The sequence below is a fragment of the Eubalaena glacialis genome, chromosome 5, assembly GCF_028564815.1.
Source record: "Eubalaena glacialis isolate mEubGla1 chromosome 5, mEubGla1.1.hap2.+ XY, whole genome shotgun sequence".
NCBI classification, from domain to species: domain Eukaryota; kingdom Metazoa; phylum Chordata; class Mammalia; order Artiodactyla; family Balaenidae; genus Eubalaena; species Eubalaena glacialis.
The window spans coordinates 32016297-32038822 of NC_083720.1; the positions used below are offsets into that span (position 1 = coordinate 32016297).

At 41.3% G+C, this 22526-nt stretch overlaps 1 protein-coding gene across 6 annotated transcripts in view; it reads left to right on the plus strand.

Annotated features, from left to right (window-relative positions):
- Positions 1–537: 537 nt before the first annotated feature.
- The window catches only part of LEF1 (lymphoid enhancer binding factor 1), a 116329-nt gene continuing 94340 nt past the window's right edge, over positions 538–22526 (plus strand). For all 6 annotated transcript variants that reach the window (XM_061191173.1, XM_061191176.1, XM_061191174.1 and 3 more), the window contains exons 1-3: positions 538–1989; positions 4415–4481; positions 5941–6074. In XM_061191173.1, coding sequence (XP_061047156.1) covers positions 1777–1989; positions 4415–4481; positions 5941–6074 — 414 coding nt within the window. In that variant the 5' untranslated portion in view covers positions 538–1776. The remainder of the gene's footprint in view (positions 1990–4414; positions 4482–5940; positions 6075–22526) is intronic.

Sequence of the window (22526 nt, forward strand, 5' to 3'; positions counted from 1 at the left end):
ATGTTTTCCCCTTTTCCTTCTCTGTGTCCCCGATTCCCGCCTCATCCCCTCTGTCAGAGCATCTATCAATGTGGTGTCGATCACAGCTGCGGCGGCTTCTCTTTCATCTTCTTCCCACTGGTAGAGCAAGGGAGGGAGAGAGGGAGGCGGAAAGGAGGTGGGGGAGAGACTGGCAGAGGAAGGAGGGGGGTGGGTGGGAAGGGAACAAGGAAGAGACACTTAGATGATGAAGTTAAACCGTTGGGGCAGAGTTTCTTGTCAATTTCACGCGGGCAAAGCGTCTCTCTCGTGGGTTACAAGAAGCGCCGGGTCCTTCCTGCGCTCGCCAAGTTGCCTGAATCTTTCCTCTAGGCGCGCGCGCGCGCACACACACACAAACACACACCCCAAAACCTAGGACTCGTCCTACAGGCTCTGGGGAAAAAAAAGTCCTCAATCACCTCCTCCTTCTCGCCGTCCCCCACCTCCCCCCCGCCCCCCCCCCCCCCCGCAGCGGGCAGCCAAGGAGAGCTGGAGGCGGGGGAGGGGAAGGGGAGGAGAAGCGACGCAAGAGGGTAGCTTTTCAGCGCCGCCGAGGCGCGGGAGGAGGAGAAGCGGCGGGGAGGCGCTGCCGCTCACCTGCGGGGCAGGGCGCGGAGGAGGGACCAGGCTGCGCGCTCTCCGGCTGAGGAGCTGGGACGCGCCCGCAGCCCCGCACGCGGCCAAGCTCGGGGCGTCCCCCTCCCCCGGGCCTGGCGAACCCGAGGGGTGAAGCTCTTTGCTTTGACAAGCGGTGCGGCGGAGGCGTGGAGAGCGGCGAGCAAAAGAGCGAGCGAGCCAGACTGAGGAAACTCGAGACGGGAACAAAGAGGGGTCGGGTTGTGTGTGTGTGTGTCTGTGTGTGTCTGTGTGTGTGTGTGTGTGTCGGCTCCAGCTCGCGGCAGAATCTTTTGGGTCCCAGGCCCCTGCTGTGACTCCCCGAGACCCAGCCGTGCCCTCCACTGCCGACTCCCTGCACTCGCCGACACAAACTTTATTCTTGGCAAACTTCTTCTCTTTCTCTTTCCCTCCTCCTCCGCCCCCACCTTTTCCTCCGGCAGATTAAATGCTCCTGGAGAAGGAAAACCGAAGCGAAAGGGAAGGAAATAAGAAGCTTTAAAACGGACATCTCCAATCCGGGTGGCTCTTTATTTTTTTTATCCTCCAGGAAGTGGACATTTCGTTATCTTCTGATTCTCTTTGCACCGTCTCTACTGGGACAAACGGAGCCGTTTTGCCTAGCTCCCTTCTTTTCTTGGAAAACAGACTCGCAGATCGGCATCTGGGAAAGCAAAGGTGGAGAGATTTGCGTAGAGACGCGCCGACGGACTCTCCACTGGTCTTTGGAGAGTCGAAACTCCTCCGGAACTGGCGTCCTCCGCGCGCAGACCCCGGAGACGCTGGGGGCGTGGGGCGGCCGCCCGGGCAGCCTAGCCTAGCGCGCGGCACAGACGCCCCCAGAGGCGCCGGCTGCGGCGGCCCTCGCATCCCTGTGTCTTTCGGCGTCGGGGACGGGCGCGGGCGTAGGTCTTCGCGGAGTGGGAAGGCGCGGGCGGCCACCGGGGCGCGGGGGCCGCTGCAGCAGCTCCGGCTGCCGGCCGCCAGCCCGGCGCTCTCCAGCCCGGCTTCCGCCCGCTCTCCTCCCTCACGCATCCTTCCAATTCTCCTTTTCCTCCTCCCCTTTTCGTTGACCCCTTCTCTTTTCTGCTGTCGCCTGGGGTGCTCCCCCAGCGGAGCGGAGATTACAGAGTGGTCGGGATGCCCCAACTCTCCGGGGCAGGCGGCGGCGGTGGGGGGGACCCGGAACTCTGCGCCACGGACGAGATGATCCCCTTCAAAGACGAGGGCGATCCCCAGAAGGAGAAGATTTTCGCCGAGATCAGTCACCCTGAAGAGGAAGGTGACTTAGCCGACATCAAGTCTTCCTTGGTTAACGAATCCGAAATCATCCCGGCGAGCAACGGACACGAGGTGAGCGGGCCGCTGCCCCAAGCTTTGAGAGGCGTGGCGGGTCCCGGGGAAGGTCAGAGAGGGAGGAAGGGAGGGAAGGCGCTGGACAGCCCCGGCTGAAGGGTCCCGAGTAGGTCTGCAGGGTGGGGGGATGGGGGCGGGTGGCTGGGCTTCTGGTTAGTGTTCTTTCTTTGTGTGTGTGTGTGTGTGTGTGTGTGTGTGGTGTGCTGGGAAACATTCCAAGTGGATCAGTTTTGGGGTTTGGTGACTAAACCGTTGGTTTGCGGCCAGGAGAACCTGCCCTTAACCCATAATGTTTGGCCTTCGGACTTTTTAGTGGGGTTTAGTGAGTGCGATGCATTAAAGCGAGGATGTCTGAACAACACTACTGAGAAGTTCTTCCGTAGGACGGAAAACAGAGTGCACCCGCTATCTTTCGCGGTAGATGTCTCTGCAAAAGTGCGTTAAACCACCAAAGGCTTAGGTAAAGGCGAGCAGAGCCACAGGCCCGAGGAAGGGGAGGCGGGCGTGGGCCGGGGACAGGCGGGGAGGCCCCAACCGCTGCGGAGCCGGCCGGCCGAGGGGGCGCGCGCCCCGGCGGCGGGGGCGGTGCGGGCGCGGGTCCTTTGGGCCGCTGGGGCCGGCTGCCAGCAGCCGTGGGCGAGCCGAGCCACCCCAGGGGGTGCCTCGCAGTACCGCCCGCAACACTAGCTTTCTCCAATCATCGCCACTTAAAGAAAAAAGTACGCTTATATTTGGGGTTAGTTTGGGCCCGAATCAGGCCTTTAAATCTTTGCAGAAGAAGGGCGAGTCGGAGAGATGCAGCGGAAGCCAGTGCACCCACTCAGGGGAGGGTGGAAAGCGCATTATCAGATCTCCTGGCCGGCTGCGGGCGATAGCGATGGTAACCCGAGTAGAGTAAATAGAGACACGTGGGTGCTGGCGAGAGAAAGCCGCGAGCAGGACCTCGCGGAAGGGCTATTTCAGGCCTCGCGGAGAGCTTCAGAAGTGGGGGGAGGGGGGGCGGATGGACCCTGATACCCGACACTCCACTGGCCACCCTTCTTCAACAACTGGGAAACGCTTTGGAGGAAATCCGGTAGAAAAGTCCTGACACTCAGATGATTTCACCAACGCCTTTTCCCTCCAAAGAAATTTGGAGGGTATATTCTTTTTCCTTAAATGGCATCCTTCTGCCCCCAAAAAGAAAGCGTGTGGTTTTGGGGGCGGGGACATTTTGGGTTTTAAACAGTAAGTTTAAGAACACCTCAGAGTTGCCTTCTTTATCCCAATGGCAGGGGTGAGTACGCATTTTGGAAGCCCGGGGGCCTGGGTTCTAAGGAGAACATAGGGGTGTTCTCTATCCCCTGAATCTTTCATCCCAACATGCCAATTAGGGGGGAACCTAGGGGTGGCCAGGGCACACCCAGCTCCACTTAAAAGATTTGTGACTATGTGTGTATGGGGGGAAGGAGGCCACTGGGAGGACAGATGTCCGAGGAACCAAATGACATCCAAAACACTCGAGGCCAAACTCATATTTGTAGAGCAGCCTTTTAAAATTTCTACCCATTTTCCTCGTCCTTTCTTTTTCTATCGATAAAGTTGCCACGCACTTCACATTTTCTAAACGTTTCTGCTTTGGGGAGAAGGGTGCTGCATTTGAAGTCCAGAATTCCTATTAGGGCTCTGTTAATCTTTGCCAGTGGTAAGTGGGCATGGGGCAGACCCAAGGAAGATAGTGAAGGGGTAATACCACTGATTTGCACGTGGTTGAGTCTGGGTGGATGGTGGTTACCAGAACTGATATTAGCTGGGCTACCTTTTAGAAGTCTATAGCCCAATTTTCACGTTTTCCTCCCTTTAACCACAGAACAGTTTACTTTTCTCTTGTAAGCTTGCACTGAGCCAGCCATGGTAGCTTATGAGGAGAAGAGCTCCTGCTGGGATTGGTTTGGGACAGTTGCCTAAGATCCCCATTTGTGAGTGACGGGTTTGTTTTTAGTTAAATGTCATTTTCAGTTGCAAAATATTTCAGCCCGCTTTTAATCAGCTCTGATTGAAGTAAACAGTGGTTGAAGAAGCCATCAAAACGATTAACGCCGTTAACTCAAATTCTTGTCATATTAGGTATCCAAGTAGCCTTGTTGTGTTTTAGTAAACAGCGGTCAGAACAGCATATGGATTGTTCGCAAGTTTGTTTCTGTTGTTATTATCATTTATAGCTGGTAGTCCTGGGTAGATAATTTTCAAAAACACATGTTGAAAAGAGAAAGATTTCCCAGTACTCAGCCTTAGCTTATCCTCTTAGATTAATAAAACAGGTAGATTGAGTTGCACCTGATTGTCCTCTTTTGAGTTACCAGTGGATACACACTTGTATCATTATTGTCACAAACTGTAAAGTGATCTTCTTTCTTTTGGGGGTGGGGATTCGTGTTGTTAGGTGGCCAGACAAGCACAAACCTCTCAGGACTCCTACCACGACAAGGCCAGAGAACACCCTGATGACGGTAAGACGCTAATTCTACTTCTCCCAACCTTAACATTTAACATGTGCAATTTGTGAATGTAGGTATGTTTTGCTATTTTTATTTGCATCCAAGAAACTCGAATCATATGTGATAAGACTGTGCCTGTGTTGTAACAAAATGGGAAAGAAAACCCAGGAAACTTATTGCTTATCACTAATGTATAGTTACATAATTTAAAAACTGTCTTTGAATGATTTAGGGGCTTTTGAATTTCTGTTGGCTTCCAGATTCTTTGTGGAAGAGAAATGCCTATAATTAGTTTTTCTCTTTTTCTCATTTTACCTAAAGCTCTAATTGTAGATCTTTACTATTTTTTCCTGCATTCTTATAAAGAGTGACAGTCTACACCAATTTATTTTCCAACAAGAATAGTTTCAAATGGGCTTTCATTTGTGAAATTGCTGTTTCTTGTTATAGTGAGAAGGCAGGCACTGTATGCGCAGACTAAATATGGCTCAGTAAAGAAGAATCTAACTTGTAAAAATATAAAACATTATTCTTAAAATTAAGAACTATGCATATGGAACGTGATAGACTTTCTCCCCATTTCCGATTCTTGCTCAAAACTGTAAAAATTCTACATATTTTTTAAGATTTAAGGAGAACTCCGTGTGACTTTAAAAGAATCTGTAATCTTTAGGGTTCCCTTGTTGAACAGTCTACATTTCTGTTCTCCTTTAATTACTTACAATTGGCCTGACCAGAATGAGGTGTTCGCACATACAATATGTCAGCTAGGGGAAGAAGAGAAGAGAACTATAATATCAGGCTTCCTTCTGAGCTACAAAGTAGTTACACAGATTAAAGAGAAGAAATGTATACAGTGAACACACACACATTTCTTTACCAGAGTGATGTAAGTGTAGCACATAAAATTAAGTCTCCTGTAGTTAATCCTTCATAAATTTGGGTAGTTGCCCATATGCTAGATACAACTTGCTCCCTCAGTAAAATCTAGAAAATTTCCAGAAATCTAGAAGCACAGGTAGAATTTTTGAGTTTGCCAATACGATGGAGCATAACTTCAAGTGTATAAATATATACGTGTGGGTATAGCTGAATGGCCTAGTATATTTATATTACAGCTTTGTGTGTCTTCTTTCATGTGTCTGTATTTCTTAGTCCAGTTTGTTAGTATTAGAACAAATTAAGTTAGATGGATAACACTTATTTTAGTAAAAACACCAGTAAAAAACCAGTCAGTAGTGGCAATAAATTGAACCACATGTTTTTAAAACATCTGGTTCACTGCTAAGCCATTTAAGAGAATAAATACTGTCAATCTAAAGTAGAGCATAATAATCCAGTTACAATACTTCGTAAACAAATCTTTTATGTAAGGTCTGATTTGTAGTAGTACTATTAACTTTTCAATGAAAAATACAGTGATATAAAAAGGAAGTCAAAACACATATGATTGTTCTTTGCATTCTCTCAGGAAAGCATCCAGATGGAGGACTCTACAACAAGGGACCCTCTTACTCGAGTTATTCCGGGTACATAATGATGCCAAATATGAATAATGACCCATACATGTCAAATGGATCTCTTTCTCCACCCATCCCGAGAACAGTGAGTAACATGCTGATGTTGCAGATTATTTCAGAAGTGTAAATTAATTTGTATTTTGGCAAAATGTTTGTTTTTTTAAAGACACTGGAAATGCTTTCATTATGTATGACCAGTCATTGCTAAATAAGACCTGCTATGAGGAATGGCTGCCTTACAATATTGCTACTTTTGATGTCTTGCACTTGGAATTTTAGCTTTTGGTTTATTGGTTAAGATAATAAAAAACAGATCATGAGCGATCATGAAATCAGTGAATTTAAATCAGCAAATTCATGATTTTATGAGTATTGTGCTTTCTACTCTGATGAGGGAAATTGACTTAATCTTTCAATTAACTAAGTGCTGTATGTCTTTCATTGCCCATAAGCTATGTAGAATCAGAACTCCTTTGGCTTATTTGGAGCGGAATACTGGAAATGTTACTTCAGCTTTTAAAACAGTGTCTCATTTTATTGTATTAGCTAATGTTTCTTTAAAATCAGTTTGGGGGTGGGGAGGAATGAGCTATTTTTGCGTTATTGTCAATTGTTAAGAAAGTATCACTTGAAGATAACGCTAATGAAAATTCTTCTTTTTTATCTCCGGATTCAGTTAACTTTCAAGTTTTAAAAATCCAGTGGCGTTATAGCTGCTTTACACATTATGCATAACATGGAAACCTCATTTATATAGTAAGAAAACATCTAAAGGGTTACCTCTATAGTACATGAATGTGAAATGTGCTGGTGATGGAGTTCTCCCTGAGATTCGTCTCTTCGTAGGTAGTGATGGCTTTTTATTGCTCCATCAATATATATACCTTCTTTCTGCCCTCACTCTCCCTCAACCACCCAAACCCCAATGAAAAACATGTATATTTGGGTGTTGGGGATGAGGGTTTCAGTCTAACTGGCCCTCCCACAAGTCAAATCTAGGATTAAAAAGAACCTGTAGTCTTTGCCTTATTAGCCCAGTGCCTTCACCAAGTGAAAAAAAAAAAAAAAAATCAGTCACAGACATCTGGGGGCAAGTACTATCGTGGATACCTCAGTGGACAGAATCTGGGAGCCATGAGATACTACAGAGTAGGAGAGAGGAATACCTCCTAATCAGTCATCAACAAACAAGAGTATTTATGGTTATCTTGATTATCTGTGGCCCTCAACTATTGAAGCGATAGGTCTATGAAATATAACCACTTTATGCGGGCACTGTGATTTAGAAGTTAGAATTTTTTCCCACAAGTTCCAAAAAGATATTTGACCTTTTAAGTAGGGAATAAGATTTTTCTAATTCGCATATAGCAGCTAAAATGGAGATCTTGGAAATCTTGTGATGGTTGTTATAGGAAAGAGTGATTTCACATTTTAAAAGGCTTTTCTAATATTTAATGATAGAAATGTGTGTTAGGTACATATAAATCTCTTATCTAAAAAGTGAATGAACTAATAAAAGCAAATATGGTTTTTAACATTTAGAGACTACCCAAATAAATGCTTCTGAGTCTTAAAATTTGTAGGAGACTTTATATTGTTGAATTAAATATGCGTACATTCAGATATTTTAAAGTTGGGCTGTTTTTCTTTTGTTGATGTTTTGGAGGGGAGGGGGAGGAGATTATGTTTTAGATAAGGAATAATTGAAGATTTCTGCTGAAGGCTTTTTAGAACAACAAATAATCTTTCCGACAAATCAAATTATAGTCTCTGACTTGGTAACAATAGAAAATAGCTACTAAAATACTCTTATACTTTTAGGCTGTGCACACAGTTAATGCTTAATAAGTATTTGTGGAATTTATTCTTTAGTTTAGCCACTTTTTTCAAAACAATAATTTTTTAAAAGTCTATTGATATTTATAAATTATTCCTAAGAATATTGAAAATTAAGCTTCGCTTCCTCTTTAAACCAGCATTTTCTGCCTTAGGTCTCTCTAGCCTTTTCTCCTACCCCCTCAGTATACTAATCATTTTAAATTGTTAGAATGGAAAGTATTTATTGTTAGTGTATGTATTAAAATTCTGAGGTCAGTGAATTGAACCGTCATTCATTGTTTAGGAAAGATTTGTGGCCAGAATAAATGTTGGTGGGTGTAGAGTGGAGGAAAGGGGTGTGGTCAGGAAACAGTTACCTTACCCTCCTATCTGCTGCTTTGCTTTATTCTGTTACATTTTAGAACACATTTATTTTAGGCACGTTTTCTTGTGATATTCTGCAGTTTGCACAATTCGAGAAGCTTTTCAGTTTTAACCACAAGACAATGTTCAATTTTTTTCTTTTAGGGTCCGACCGAAGTGAGTTGAAATCTTTGGTTTTTAATAATTAACAGCTGTTTTTAGTGTGTCTGAGACCCAAAACACTTTAACCGGAAGGCAGCCCCTCCTCTTCACCCCTAACCACACTTCTGCCTCTTGCTCTTTAACTCTGTCCTTAGCAGGACTGAGTGTTTGTGCAACTGACATCCACAGTGATAGGTTTGCATCTAGGGTGTCAGGAGCAGGGTGACCATTTGGGTTTGGGCTTTGCCTGGGAGCAGTCCCAAGTCAGCCCTGTTACTTGGATTTGCATTACAAACAACTGCTTGTTTACTGTATCTGCTGCCCTCAGGTGTTAGGATTAGAAAAACATCTGGGGGTGAGGGAGGGCCCTGACCAGCCCTTTCCCACACAGAATCTTCTGTTCACATGTAACTGCAGATGATCCAACTGGCACGCACAGAAATGTTTCTGCTGGTGGCTCATTTTAACAATTCTATATGTGTCTGCTCTTTTTTAGGCAAACACTGACATACGTATGCTCGCACAGCTTTTACCCATGACCTAAATATAGTATTACCTACACAGGAGAACCACCTTTGCCAATCAAGCTTTTTCTTTTTTTCCATCTGAAGGGAAATTTTAATTGGCTAATTACATCCTTCTAGAACAGAAATTCTTAGAGCTGTGTCTATACCAGAAATCTTGTGAATGGGTGTTTCATAGAATTTTAAGTAAGACTTCTTGGTTCAGATAAACTGGGCCTAGCAAGAAAGCACCTGTAATAATGACACTTTCGGTGTCATGAGTTCTTAAAGCACAGTAAGCCTTGGCTTGAGGTGGTCGTCTTCATCGAGTGTGAGAAGCTGCAGAAGCCTTTTAAATATTTCAGAGCAAGGGCCCTGGAGACTTTATTAAAAGCATACTCCGAAGACTTTCTTTCTCTGAGTCTTATTTATGAAAATCCTTGGAGGCCAGTGGTAACATAGTAAAAGGAGAAAATAGTTCGTTGCCTCCTGCGCTGGGTCCTGGCACTTGTGTGCCTGAATACTGTGTGACAGTGAGCTTGGCTGGCTTTACATAGTGAAAGTTCCCATTGGCCTCATGCACTGTGGTTATTCATCTTAGGTGTCAAACTTCCATTTGTCCTTCATGCAACCCAAATGTTTAACACCTCTCTCTGAAGAGAAACATCTCGTTTCTCTTCAGCTGCTCAAGGGAAAAGCAGCAGACTTAGCTCAGGAAGCGCCAGCAAACGTTGCAGCTCGGGTCACACCAACCACAGTAACACCTGGCCAGGAGAGTGCTGCCGACTGCACTGTTTGTTTCTTCGTGATCTTTCTGAGGATGGATTTTTAGGTGGGAAAGGAAGGTGTTTGTGTTTGAATTTCATCTTCCTTTCTTATTTTTAGTAGACATTGCTATTAAAATGTTTCAGGGTTTTTTTTGTTGTTGTTGTTATCTTGAGCAACTCAGTTCTATTGTATGGTTTTTACCTGAAGGGAATCAACATTTTGCTTTTTGATGAACAGAATTTACCTATTATAACTTTGTCTTAACCTCCCATGTTTGTATTTGCTTACAGTTAAAATTAAATGTTTGCCATTGTTCACATCTGGAATTAAGGAACTAGGTGAACATGTCTAATCAGTAAGCTTACACTTATCCAGCTGTCCATCACACTGCTGCTTGGCTTTGAAAATAATCACAGAAACAATAATCAGTAGGGAGACTATGGCTTATTAATTCAAGGGTACAGAGAGACTATGGCTTATGTTTTGAGCAAAAATTTTAAGTGTCCTTTCACTTTACTGCAAGGAGCTACTTCATTTGACTTACTAATAAATTATTTAAAATTTTCTAATCTAAGCTGTGTACTTTTTGAAGCGAAGTATATTAAATTTTCCTTTTACCTCAAGTTCAGGAGAAGTTAAGTTTTAGAAAGTATATTCTATCTCAGATTTGAATGTGATGTCAGGAGAATGTGTGGAAAAGTTCTTCAGGGCCCCAGGCTCTTCTGTCTGATTCATCTTTTATTTATTTATTTTTTTGCCACACCACGTGGCATGTGGAATCTTACTTCCCCCACCAGGGATCGAACCTGCACCCCTTGAATTGGGAGTGCAGAGTGTTAACCACTGGACTGCCAGGGAAATCCTTGTTTGATTCATCTTAATTGTACTGCTACAAAGTTGGGAAAGGACCACAGTCAGAAGAACTGGGAGTGATTGCCATTCCCCCTTCAGATAATTTAGAAATCTTATGACCGAATGGCATGCTAATTCAAGTGTCCTGGGAGCCATGCTACATGTGACCCTTCAGGAGCTAATATTGCCCTTGCATGACTGGTACTGCAGAAGTGTGATCCTTAGTCAGATAGATATTTTCGAAATGACCCTAGAAATTTCTTGTTCATTCATAAAGACATGAGAACAACCCAGTTTCACTAAAACAAGACCATTAAGCCAACCTGCAGAAAATCTTGCTCTTTGAAATACCCCCTTCCCCTGCCCCCATACAGGTCCTGGACTTGCTCTCATCAACCCAACTATTTTGATCCATTTCTGTCTTGCAGACTGACTTGTGTAATTCCAACAGGACAGAGTAAGGGCCTCATAAATGGGTCTATCTGGACTTGAACTTGTTACCTCACAAGTATTCTTCCACAGTATCAACTGAGAAATTTTTACAACTTTTTGAGTCTTGTTTTGTTTTTAACTAATCCTGTTAGTTCTTTAGGCAGAACTGTTTTTGGTTTATGTGACTGACATTTTTTTAAGCAATTAGATCATTCCATTCCTCTCTGACTCCCCTTGTTCCTCGTTTACATGTTATAGACATAATTGGAATTTTATAAAACTGGTTTCCCTGTGATTTCAAGACAAACTTGAAGTGTAAAGAGAAAATATGCCAGCACTGTCCATGGGCCAGCAGAAAAGCACGTATGTTTTATTCCCAGGCAAAGGTAGAACTCAGCATTATATAGGTCCCACTGTCATGGGACTGAAGTTTTTTAAAAAGAGGATATTCATTTAAAATTTGTATCTTTAAAGTTATTACTTAAGTCATTATGCCAAACGGAGCCAGTCTGTAGAAAGCTAATACTGTAGCAATCAAGGGACTTAGTACTGCTTTGTACTGTCCCAGCAGGTCCTAACTCATTTGGAAAAGGCAGCCATTGGACTTTATTTAAATAATTATTAAAATATATTTTAGATTGATGATCACTTTTTAAATATTAATTGTGACCTCGTGAAGTTCCTATAGGAACTGTAGACTCTGCTATAAGCTTTTAAGTCACTTTAAGCATATAAATGATCAGTCTATAAGATTTGGAGGCACAAAGCCAGAAAATGCCCTAGAGACCAACAACAAAGATGAGGAAGGGGAGAGACTGAATGCACCAAAAAGGAGAGTCAGGAGTTTAGCAGAGGATGGATAGGGAACAGGGATTGCTAACTTCCAGATTCTGATAATCTAGCCAATCTAGCTGGGACTATGTGCAGACTATTATCAGAGGCTGTTCAGAGGACTGTAAAGTCTCTGTAAAGCAGTACATTTATACACAATACCCATTCTAGCCAAATCTCTAAACCTGCTGAAATTATCCACTTGCTATATGTAGATCAGTATAAAGCTCACTGAAGAATGTCACTTGCTTGCCTTCAATCCGTACAGGGAAAATTGCAAGGGCATTACAGCGCGAACAAGAGTTTAGGTTACCTGTCCTCTTTCCCCCCGTCTGTAGGAGAAATATGACTGGCAGAGATGTTGCATCACAGAGGGTCTAGAAATGTATTGTATTTTTGCAGCTAACCGGAGGCAAGTAGACTCTAAAAAAACCTTTTGATTATTGACCATTGTTTCTAGCCATGCCCACGAATAATACTGTATGGAACTTGGTGACAGTTCTGCAGAATCAAGTTTTGATCTTAGTCATAGTAATTTATTGTTGATGTTATGTTCGCTTTAAAAAGGAAGCCTGTTACTACTTTACTCAATATAGAGAAAGGTTGAATGAGGGGTGGACAAAGGGAAGGTACGATAGTATAAAAAGGGGAATGGCTCTAGTGTAGTTTTAATTTTCTTTTATTATTGTCAGCTTCTGAATGAAACAGTTACCAAAACTGTTAAAAGCTGACACACAAAGATATTTTTATAAATCCTTTTATTTTTTTTTAAATCCTGAAAACTTTTGCAATAAAGCCTATTAACTGTGAATGATAGTTGATCATCTGATCAGGGACGACTGATGAATTATGAGATAGTTATATGTTATGAGTAGCCTAGCACGGGATAGACACTTCAGTAGATTTGCTGAATAAATAACGTACTAGAAATTTTTCATGTATTTTGGGGGATATTTCCAAAGGATCTGTCTTTATTCAGCCAAATGCTATATGAAAAGCAAAATCTGAAAGTGTCTGCTAAATAAATCCTTAGTATTTTATTATTTTACTTTTTCTCTGATTTGTTGCTTCAGTGGGAAAAAAAAAGAGCATTAGACCATTGTCTTTAATGAGGAAGTCAGAGTCACTCCTTCAGAATGTTGTTTCCAAGTAACAGCTGAAAACAGTCAGCTGGAGAGCTCGCTGCTAGAGTGAAAAAGAATGGGACTTGGTCCTCATTTGAGGACTGATCATAAGAAGTACTTATCTTTTACTTATGTCCTAGAAACCTGATTGAAGAAGAAGAGGTGATAGAAACGCTTTTTTCAGAAGGGTGCTTGAGATGGAAATAAAGTAATAAAGAAGAAAACCATCTTCAATTATGTTTCTGTATCGTACGGTTAATGCTTCTCAATTCATTTTTATTCTTTCCCAGATAGAAAGGACATTTCTTTTTTCAGTAACACTTGAGGTATTTTGAGATATTAAAAAATTCTGCATGTTCTTTTTAAATACGTATGGTAGCATCAGTGCTGACTCTTCTAGGCCAGTGTGTGTTGTAAATTGATTATGTTCTTCAGCAATGTGGAGAGCAAAACTTTTGAGTCTGTATCAGGCAGAGGTAGAGAGTCTCCTGTGAAGGCTGAGCCTGTGGAGGAGGGAAGTCCTAGGCAAGATATCAAAAGGTCTGGGGTCTAGACCCACGTCCATCACTCTTCCCCAAAGCCTTGGGAAGGTATTTAACCTCTATCAGAGTTTGTTTCCTTGTTTATTATGAGGCATATTAATATCTGGTTGCCTACCTTATATGGTGGATGTACAATTCAGATGGCACGAAGCCTGTGAAAGCATTCAGTTTTTTAGCTATGGGAGCAAAGCACAAGTCTCAGATGGTATAAGCCCTCATCCCCACCTGGTAGGAATTCTGCCACAAGAGGTGTTTGGCTGTATCCAGGAAGCTTCTGAGAAAGGGGAGAAATTTTTGGTTCTTACCATGGCACCATGCAGGCCTGGAAATTGGACACTGGGTCAAGGCCTTACATTAACCTTTAGAAAATGTTAGCATAAATAAAAGTTTTGGGAACTGTCATTATATTCTTTACAGAGACAGCTTTCTTCTCTTGGGCTCTTCTTTCTCTCGCAGTTGTTAGGAGAGCACCTGATTTTCTTCTACTAAGGGAATGAGATGTGTGAGGGAACGGATTTCTAAATTTAAGATTTGTTTAAAAATCTCATATCCTTCTAATATTTGATATGAAATTGCCAGATAACTCTTAACTCCTTGGATGGGGGTAATAATTGATTTTTATTTAGGAAACTTTTTTTTTCCTTAATCCTTTAGGAGCTGGGTTTCTTTTCCCCACTGCAAACATTATATAGAGAGGAGATTTAAGAGCCTCGTGAATGTAGAGGACGACAGGAGAGTTATTTTTTTCCCCCTTCGAATTTTCTTCTGACTTAAGTCTTTCGAGCTTTCGTGGCACCTAAAAAAACTCAGGTCCAAGGGGATATATATGTTGGCCAGGCAGCAAGGAGAAATCAGTGTTTTTCTAGTCTCGTTGGAAAATTACAGCTTTCATCCTTTCAAGGCTTTTCTTTTTCTTTCAATAAAACTCAGTGAATGTTAAATATATTTCAGTGTGGAGTTAGCTTTCTTGGTAGACTTCTTCAGTTTTAAACATCATGTATTTATACCTTGTAATAATTATGAACACGTATCATCTTGGCACACTAGTTCACATTACTTGGACCAAAGGAAAAAGGTATTGTGGTCTTATCTCAAGTGTGTGAAACATTGTCTTAGACCCCAACACTTCGATTTTTTAAAGTCTGAAACAAAACCAGGAGTACCAAAGTAAAAAATGTTTACCATTTACTACAAATGGGCTAACCAGTTAAGTATCTGGCAGGGTTAGGAAAAGAATCAAGTCTCCCAGACATTGCTTGAATTGGTTTTTACTCTTTTTCTTTTTTTTTTTTTGGTATATGTTAAAAGTTTAAAATTAAAACTCAAGAAATTCTTTTGAAAGGGAAAACGATTAACTTTTTTTTTTTCTTTTTTAACTACTATCATGTGCCAGGTACTGTGCTAGGCAATTTACCCGAATGGAAACTGTGGTTGGGTGTAGTCATCTCCATGCTGAAGATAAGGGCCCATCCTCAGGGGCAGCAGTAACCTGCTTCAATTTAGTAAGTGATAGAGTCACTGCCCTTCCCTGCTTAAGGTCTGAAGACTTGTTTATTTTCATAAAAAATAACCATATTTGCCTTTCAGAACATAAAACACTTATTAAATGAATCATAATGTTGATTAAATGTAAAGCAAAAAATTATTATTTTGAAGATTTTGTTGGCAACTTCTTTTCAGTAATGCTTAGCTATTTTTTATGAAAATAAGAAGAAAGTACTTTCATTTAAAAAACAATACACTAGAAAACTCAGATGAGCAAAAGGAATAACAAATATTAAATTCCTAGGATCCTGCCGTCAGAGATGATCACTCTCAAAACTCACCATGCAGCATTTTAGACCTCTTCCTATGCCCATTTAGAAATACATATAAACATACGTAAGTATATGTTATACATTCATGGTAATGGAAACATAATATGCCATTTTGTACTTGCTTTTTTCCCCACCAATATACAGTGGATATCTTCTGTAACATCATTTTTAATGATGCCTGATTTATTGCCTAATTTATTTAATCAGTTTTGTTGGTAAGACATTTAGGTGGTGTCACTTTTTTTTCCTCTATCTTAAGCAACATTGTGATGCAATGCATATTTTCTAACTACATCTTTGCACAAATTCTGTTTCTTTGGAATGAATTGCTAGAAGTGGAATTGTAGAGTCAAAGGCAATGCACCTTTTTAATTTGGGGTTAACCCAACATTGCAGTTTAACCTTAAAAAAACATTTATTTGAAGTCAGTATTTAAAAGTATCACTTGACTACATTCATATTTGGTTATGGTTGGTGTTTGGAGGCTGATCACTTTCATGCCTTCTCCCAGTCAAGAATCAGTCCAGCCATAGACAAGAAGCTGGACAGATGGGGAGCAGAATATCAGCTTCATTATTAATAAGTCTGGATTGGAGAACGTGGCTTGAACCGTGACACGAATTTGGACTTCCTTTGACTTCCCCAGATGGAACACACCACTAAGTCACAGGCCTCCCTAACAGGGGCAGGGAGCTTACCTCCTATAGAACTGGAGACGAGAACAAACCCACGCTCGGGGCAAGCTGGCCCCAAGAGGGAGAACAAAGGGTCAGTCCGTCCTTCCTCAATTCTTTCTCCAGATCACCAGAGTTGAGTCGCTTTCCTTTGTGGAAAGTGAGTGAGGGGGTGGGAGAGACAAAGGCTGCAGCCGCTGCCAAGAGAGCAGAAGTTCCTACTTTATTGGCCAGGCTAGGGAGGAGGGGCCAGGGAGAGCGTGGTTATCTCCTTAGTCATAATCCCTGATCAGACCGCGAGCCGGCGGTGACGAGACGCGTGCATACACGACGGCAGCTGCAGCAGAGCACCGCGTTTGGGGTCTGAAGATCTAGATGTCGGGGTTTGCCAGTGACCGGCTGCAGCCGGCTGCCTCCTCTCTGGACCTTGATTTCTTCCCCTGCAACACAGACTGCCACCTCGTCTACTTACGAAAGTACCCGGCACTCTGCTTTAGTAGTAGTGTTTGTGGAAGGCGGACCAACTGCATCCGAATTTACTGGTGTTCTTATGAAAAAGGCAAATATGTAGGCCCTTCTGCAGATGTCCTGAACCAGAAGCGGCAAGCAGGACATACACGTGCACTTTTAACCAGGTACTTTAGCGATTCTTACCTACAGTAAGGTTTGAAAAAATACTGATCAAGTAGACATTCAATAATTTAACTCACTTGAGCTTAGATATCCCAAGTGACTTGCACACCTAGAAAGCAGTCAGGCACTTTGGCCCCAAAGCTTACTTTCTCTCCACTCAGTCCAGTTCAGCGCTATGCCTGATATGGAGACCACTCCATATGCCTCATGGAGACCACTGGCACTTGTTGCCTTTGAACTCTGTGTTCTCTATTAGCACCATAGCTATTACTACCAAACATATGCCTCATGGAGACCACTGGCACTCTGTTCACTTCTAGTCAGACCTCAGGGGTTTTCCCTCCTCCACTGACTACAGAATGAAACCCACATTCTTTGGCATTATTTTCAAAGCTTTATGCAATCTGGAATCATCCACCTTGCAAGCCTTGCCTCCTTACCACCATACCCTGCAGCTTACGATTCAGTGACATTTCCAGACCTGCATCCTAAACGCTTTCCCAGATCCCTGTCTTCAGGTTATTATAGCTTGGTCTCCCTGAAATGCCCTGCTCCCTCTTCCCTGCCAGCACAGTCTTGTTCATCCTGAAAGATCCAGGCTAAATGGTACCTCATGAAGCTCTCCTGATTGCACCACCAGTTAAGACTAAGTACTCTCTCCTGTGGGTTCCCACAGGACCTTCTTCATAACTGTTACCACATCTTATAATCATTGGTTGTCTCCGTGTCTGTCTGTCTCACTAACTGTTAGTTCCTTTAGGATAAGGAGCTTGTCTTACTCATCTCTATTGCTCACAACCTTATACTACCTGGCATAGAGCAGGTTACTCCATGGATATTTGTGGAATAAATAGAGCAGAAATTTTAAAAATTCATTAATATAGGGCAGTAACACCAGATATCAATCTGTATTTAAATGGAGACACTTGAATAAAATATAAGCTAATACAGAATCACAAACCTGAAATTGAGCTTAGAAATTATCTGAGCATTAAGTATAATCCATGGGATAGACATTAACTATTAGTTTTGAGTATTTAGTAAGTGCCAGGCCTGTTCTGAGCACTTTATATATATTAGCTCATTTAATCCTCACAGTAACCCAGTGATATCCCCAGTATCCCCATTTTACAGATGAGAAGACTGAGGCATAAGGAGGGTTGAGAAACTGAGGCATAGGGACCATGGAAGTGGTTAAGGACCACTGTAAAACCAGACCAAGAAATGCTTGGTCAGATAAAGCAGTTAATTTGCCAGGATATACAGCTAGTACGTAGTGGTACCATGCTTGGACCAGGCCTTGACTCTCACTGCAGGGTGCTTTCTGCAACTTCAGTTTTCATTGCCATCACTGCCACTGGTACTCAGAAGATGCTAGATGATTGTTGAATCAGTAAATTTCTCATCAGGAAGATGTAAATGATTCTTAATCTATACGGTATTTGCAAGCATAAAATAAAATAATATATGGAATTATAAATGTCTTTAATTATGTTTGGTAGTAATAGCTATGGTGCTAATAGAGAACACAGAGCTCAAAGGCAACAAGTTAGATGCAGCTAAGTGAGGGGAAATCGGGGGAGATGCAAAAAAGATGGTGAAAGTTCTAGCCTGATGATGAGGGGGCAGTATTAGTGGAAATAATGAATTTAGAAAGAGGAACAAGTTTTAGAACAGACATACATGAGTTTGGCTTAAGGACTATCCTGTGTTTTCTCTTTTATGTTAAGAAAACAAAAAATTAACCAGTATCTGCAACCAAACATTTTACATTATGGACATCATTTTGGTCCATAATTTATCTAATTTATTTAATTTTTTGTGCCTCACAAAATCGCTTACCTCTGGAGCTGCCTGGACCTTGATTAGAAGCCTCTGTGTGATTATGAAAAACAGAACTGCATATTGCCTATAGGTGAGGAGAGGAATAGTATTAATATACTAGCATGTAATATTTAATGAATTCACTTTACCTGCATTTTTCTTATTAAATACTCAGTGTAACACTATGAAGTGAACACTACCTAGTCTTCCCGTCTTGCCATTCAAGAAACTGAGGCACCGAGAGGTTATATTGATTACTCTAGTTCCAAAGCTTAGTAAGTGGTAGAACTTGGATTCAAAGCCAGATAGCCTTGATTTAGGAACTGGGACCCATTTTATAAACTAGTTCCCCCCCTAAAGAATAATCCTTAGTCAATGTCGATAAATTACTTTGAGGATTAAAAGTGTCTGTTATGCTTGTGTTTTATTAAACAATGTAAACAGTTCAGCTTTAGTGGTGGCTTGATTAGCAAGCTCTAAGAATACTTGAAATTTGTCTTCTGGTTCATTCAGCACATAACCATGTGGTTGCTCAATGTGTTCTTGACAATTCCCAGGAAATATTTGTTTCTTAGGTGTATCAGCTGCATTTTGATAAATGTCTGATTTGTATAGGAATTCCTGTTGCTCACTTCTAGGGTCCCAGTGTCCTCAAGTCTTAAGGACTAAATAGCTTAATCAAACAGCTGTGTGGCCAGAGGTTTTGTAAATCTTGGAATCACTTTGGTGAATGACGTTGCCTCCTTCTTCCATAAGAACTGAGTATTTACAGGCAAAAATCTGCTGCCCAAGAGTGTTCTTTGCACAGTAAGCAATTAAAATGTGGTTTGTGCTTCGTTTCTAGGAGCTGTTTGTGGTGATTTTTGTGGTATCATGATGTTAAGTTAAGTAAAAGAAATTAGTTTAGGATTAACTGGAATTGTGATCATTCCTGAGAAGTTGCAACAGTGGGTTTCCTTAAAAAAATGAAGAAACTTTTTTTGTTAAGAAAATAATTACTAGAAACAATCTTCTTTCTCTCAAAAGGAAATTTTTGTTGTTGTTTTAAAGTAATACTGTTTTTAAAAAGTCAGGGGAAAACTCATTAAAGAATAGAAAAAAATAAAACTGCCTGTATTTCTATCACTCAGATATAATGGTTTCATTTATATATTTTTTTAAGATGTTCTTTCTCCACTGTACTATAATACAAGTACTTTTATAAGTTGGTTCATAAGGTTATTATTTTATTATAACTTTTTCATTAAAAAGATATTGTTGCTCATCTTTCCATGTGAATAAGTAAAGGTCTGTATCATCAATTGTCATGGCTGGATACCATCTAGTTATAAGAATATTTCAGTTTATTGATTTTATCCTCAATTATGGGTTTTTTTTTTTTTACTTGTTTTAAACAATGCTAAAATGAAACCCTGTTAAAAATGCGTATTTATTTATAATCTATTTTTTTAGGTTATGTAGAATTAAATAGTTTATAGAAATAAGTCTATGCAGATTTCAGATTAAATATGTGTTTTTACATATTTATGTTTGTGTGAATCACTTGATCATACCTTTCTTGATTTATAAGAGGTTTATATATATAAAGCATATTAACCATTTTGATGACAAGAAAATGCTTTCCAGCATTAGCTTGGCTCATTTTTTATGATTTATTTCAGAAGAGAAGATACTCTTTTGACTCTTGTAGGATGGTACAGTAACCAGGAAAAAACATTTTATTTCATTTCACTATCAGAGGAAGATACCTGTTGTTGTAGCAGTTTCTGAATTAACCCTCAAGTTTAGGGTTAAAACAGGTTTCCTGGTAGAATGAAGGCAAACAGCAAAGAATGTTTATTTCAGGTGTGATTTATCATGCATCTCATAAACATTCATTGAAGGTACTTATTTTGAAAGCCATTGTGCTGAGCCCCATTGTTAACATACATGACAGTGAAGACAGGGTCACCACCCTCAAGGAGCTTACGGTTTAGGAAGGGAGGGACACTTGTGCAGACACCCACGGCTGAACGCAGAGTAAGCAGGACCCAGGGAACAGGAGTGGGCAGGTCTTCCTGCAGTGGTGCCGTCTGTCAGAGCAGTTCCTGAGGGCTGTAGTTTTCATATGTGCCGGCCTTTCTTTACCTGCTTTCAGTTCAGTATGGACCATTTGAAGTATGATAGAGAGTATTTGGTTTAGTTATTCTAAAACGCTTGTGTAGATAGTTCTGTTTGGGTTGGGCCAGGAAAGTTGTTTTAATAAATAAACACTTTTTAAAATTAAAAGTTAATGCATAGTAAGTAACCTAAGACTATTTAAGAAAAGAACTCAATAATTTATAGAGCATTTTGTTGTATTTATTTATTTTTAAAGTAAGTTAACACATCCATCATAAAGCATTTTAAAGGGGCGAGTTTATCAGCATCGCTGCCAGGTGGATGGATGGTAAGAATGAAGGCTAGGCGTCAGACCCTCCTCTGCTTAGTTGTTGCTACTATGTCACTTTCATTAGCACCACCACCAGAAACCTTAACTTGTGAGACATTTGCTCTGTGTACTATGTAACCACATTAAGAGTTATTGTCAGACTTGACCACAATTAGAATTAGGCAAACAGAATCTCAGGAAAGTAGACAAGTTTCCATTTGCTTATGTCATGTAGGGCTCAGAACACATGCCCTGGATCTTGAATGGCTGAGCCCAAATGCAGGATCAGCCACCTGGTAGCTGTCCAATGGGAAAATTACTTTCACCTCTCTGTTTCTGTTTCTTTACTCACAGTATGAAAATTTTCCTGATAGTTGGAAACAGAGCAGGAAACGACTGCTTTGCAAATGGTGTTACTTAGTTACCGCATATAGGAAATATTTGGTCAAAATCCATGGCAGGGAATGACTACCTGCTTGGAACAGGTATCAAGATAGATCTGTGAATTACAGGCCTGAGGATGTTTGCTTTCATGTCTTCTATACCATTTACTGAATAATTCTAAGCTAAAGCCAAATTTAAATAATGTAAGATCATATTAACTAGATTTTTGAGGGGTTCTCATGTATCTAATTGGGGAAATTAGTCAGAGATTAAATTTTTCAAAAAGAAATATTTCCTCCCAAGATGGAAAGAGCAAGAGAAATTTGACATTTAGCCTACAATTGAGAAAACGGTTTGTAATTCAGGGACATCTGAATTTTTTCTTTTTGGTTGTCTAAATAGTTAATGAATGAATTCAATGATGTGTATGCAATGTGCAGTTTGAAAATAGTTGGCTACCTGCAGAAAAATTAATTTTTTTTCCTTAGGATTGGAAGAATAAATTTTAAAAGGCTTTTAATTTTTTCTTTAAGTTCTGTTGTTGCTAATTTCGTGGTGGGGAAAAAATACTGACAAGAAGTTAGGCAAGTCGTTGACTGGCTGTTTGTCTCTGCAGGGGTTCCTAACCCCCGAGCCTTGGTTTTCTTGTCTCACAGTGGCAACAAGTGGTTGCGTGGACTGACAAGCACAGTCGCTGGGCTTTTGGGCGCCAGACTGCTGAGCTGCGTGAGATCTGCATTTCCCTTGAGCTGTTTTATCGGCGCTCAAAGCATCAGAATTGACCTCGGTGCTTTGGCAAAGGAGTGTTTCTACTCTAAGAGCAGAGCAAGGTCTGATGGTTTGAGAAGCAAAGAAAATGGACCCAGTACTGCTTCTGCCTGGCTCTGGGAGGGCATCTCGTTGCCCATTAGTAACCTCTGGGGGCGCCCCAATTGCAGACTAACCCATGCAAGTGAGATCTGGACATCTAATTTGAATAGTTCCAAGCAGTGGACTTGCTGACCAATAAAGGTCTGCCTTCAGGGAACCAACCCATAACTATTTCTGCTTTTCCTCCTTTTCGCACACCCCGATATGTTCCTAGAATTCCTTGCCCACAGTTGTCATCCAGATGCTGCATTTTCACAAGCAAGCATTTTGTCGTTTTAAATTCACAGGGTAGCCCTGTGGACAAGGATTAAGTCACACGGTAGTTTGACTCAGGGAGATCATGTCCGGGAGGGTTTTCTCCTTTGCCTTTTTTTTTAATTGGGGAGGAGGAATTTATTCATTTATTTAGCATTTATTCAGTGATTACTTATTTTTAAATAGCTTTATTGAGATGTAATTCACGTGCCATACAGTTCACTCATTTAAAGGGTGTAGTTTAATGGTTTTTAACGTGTTCACAGATGTGAGGA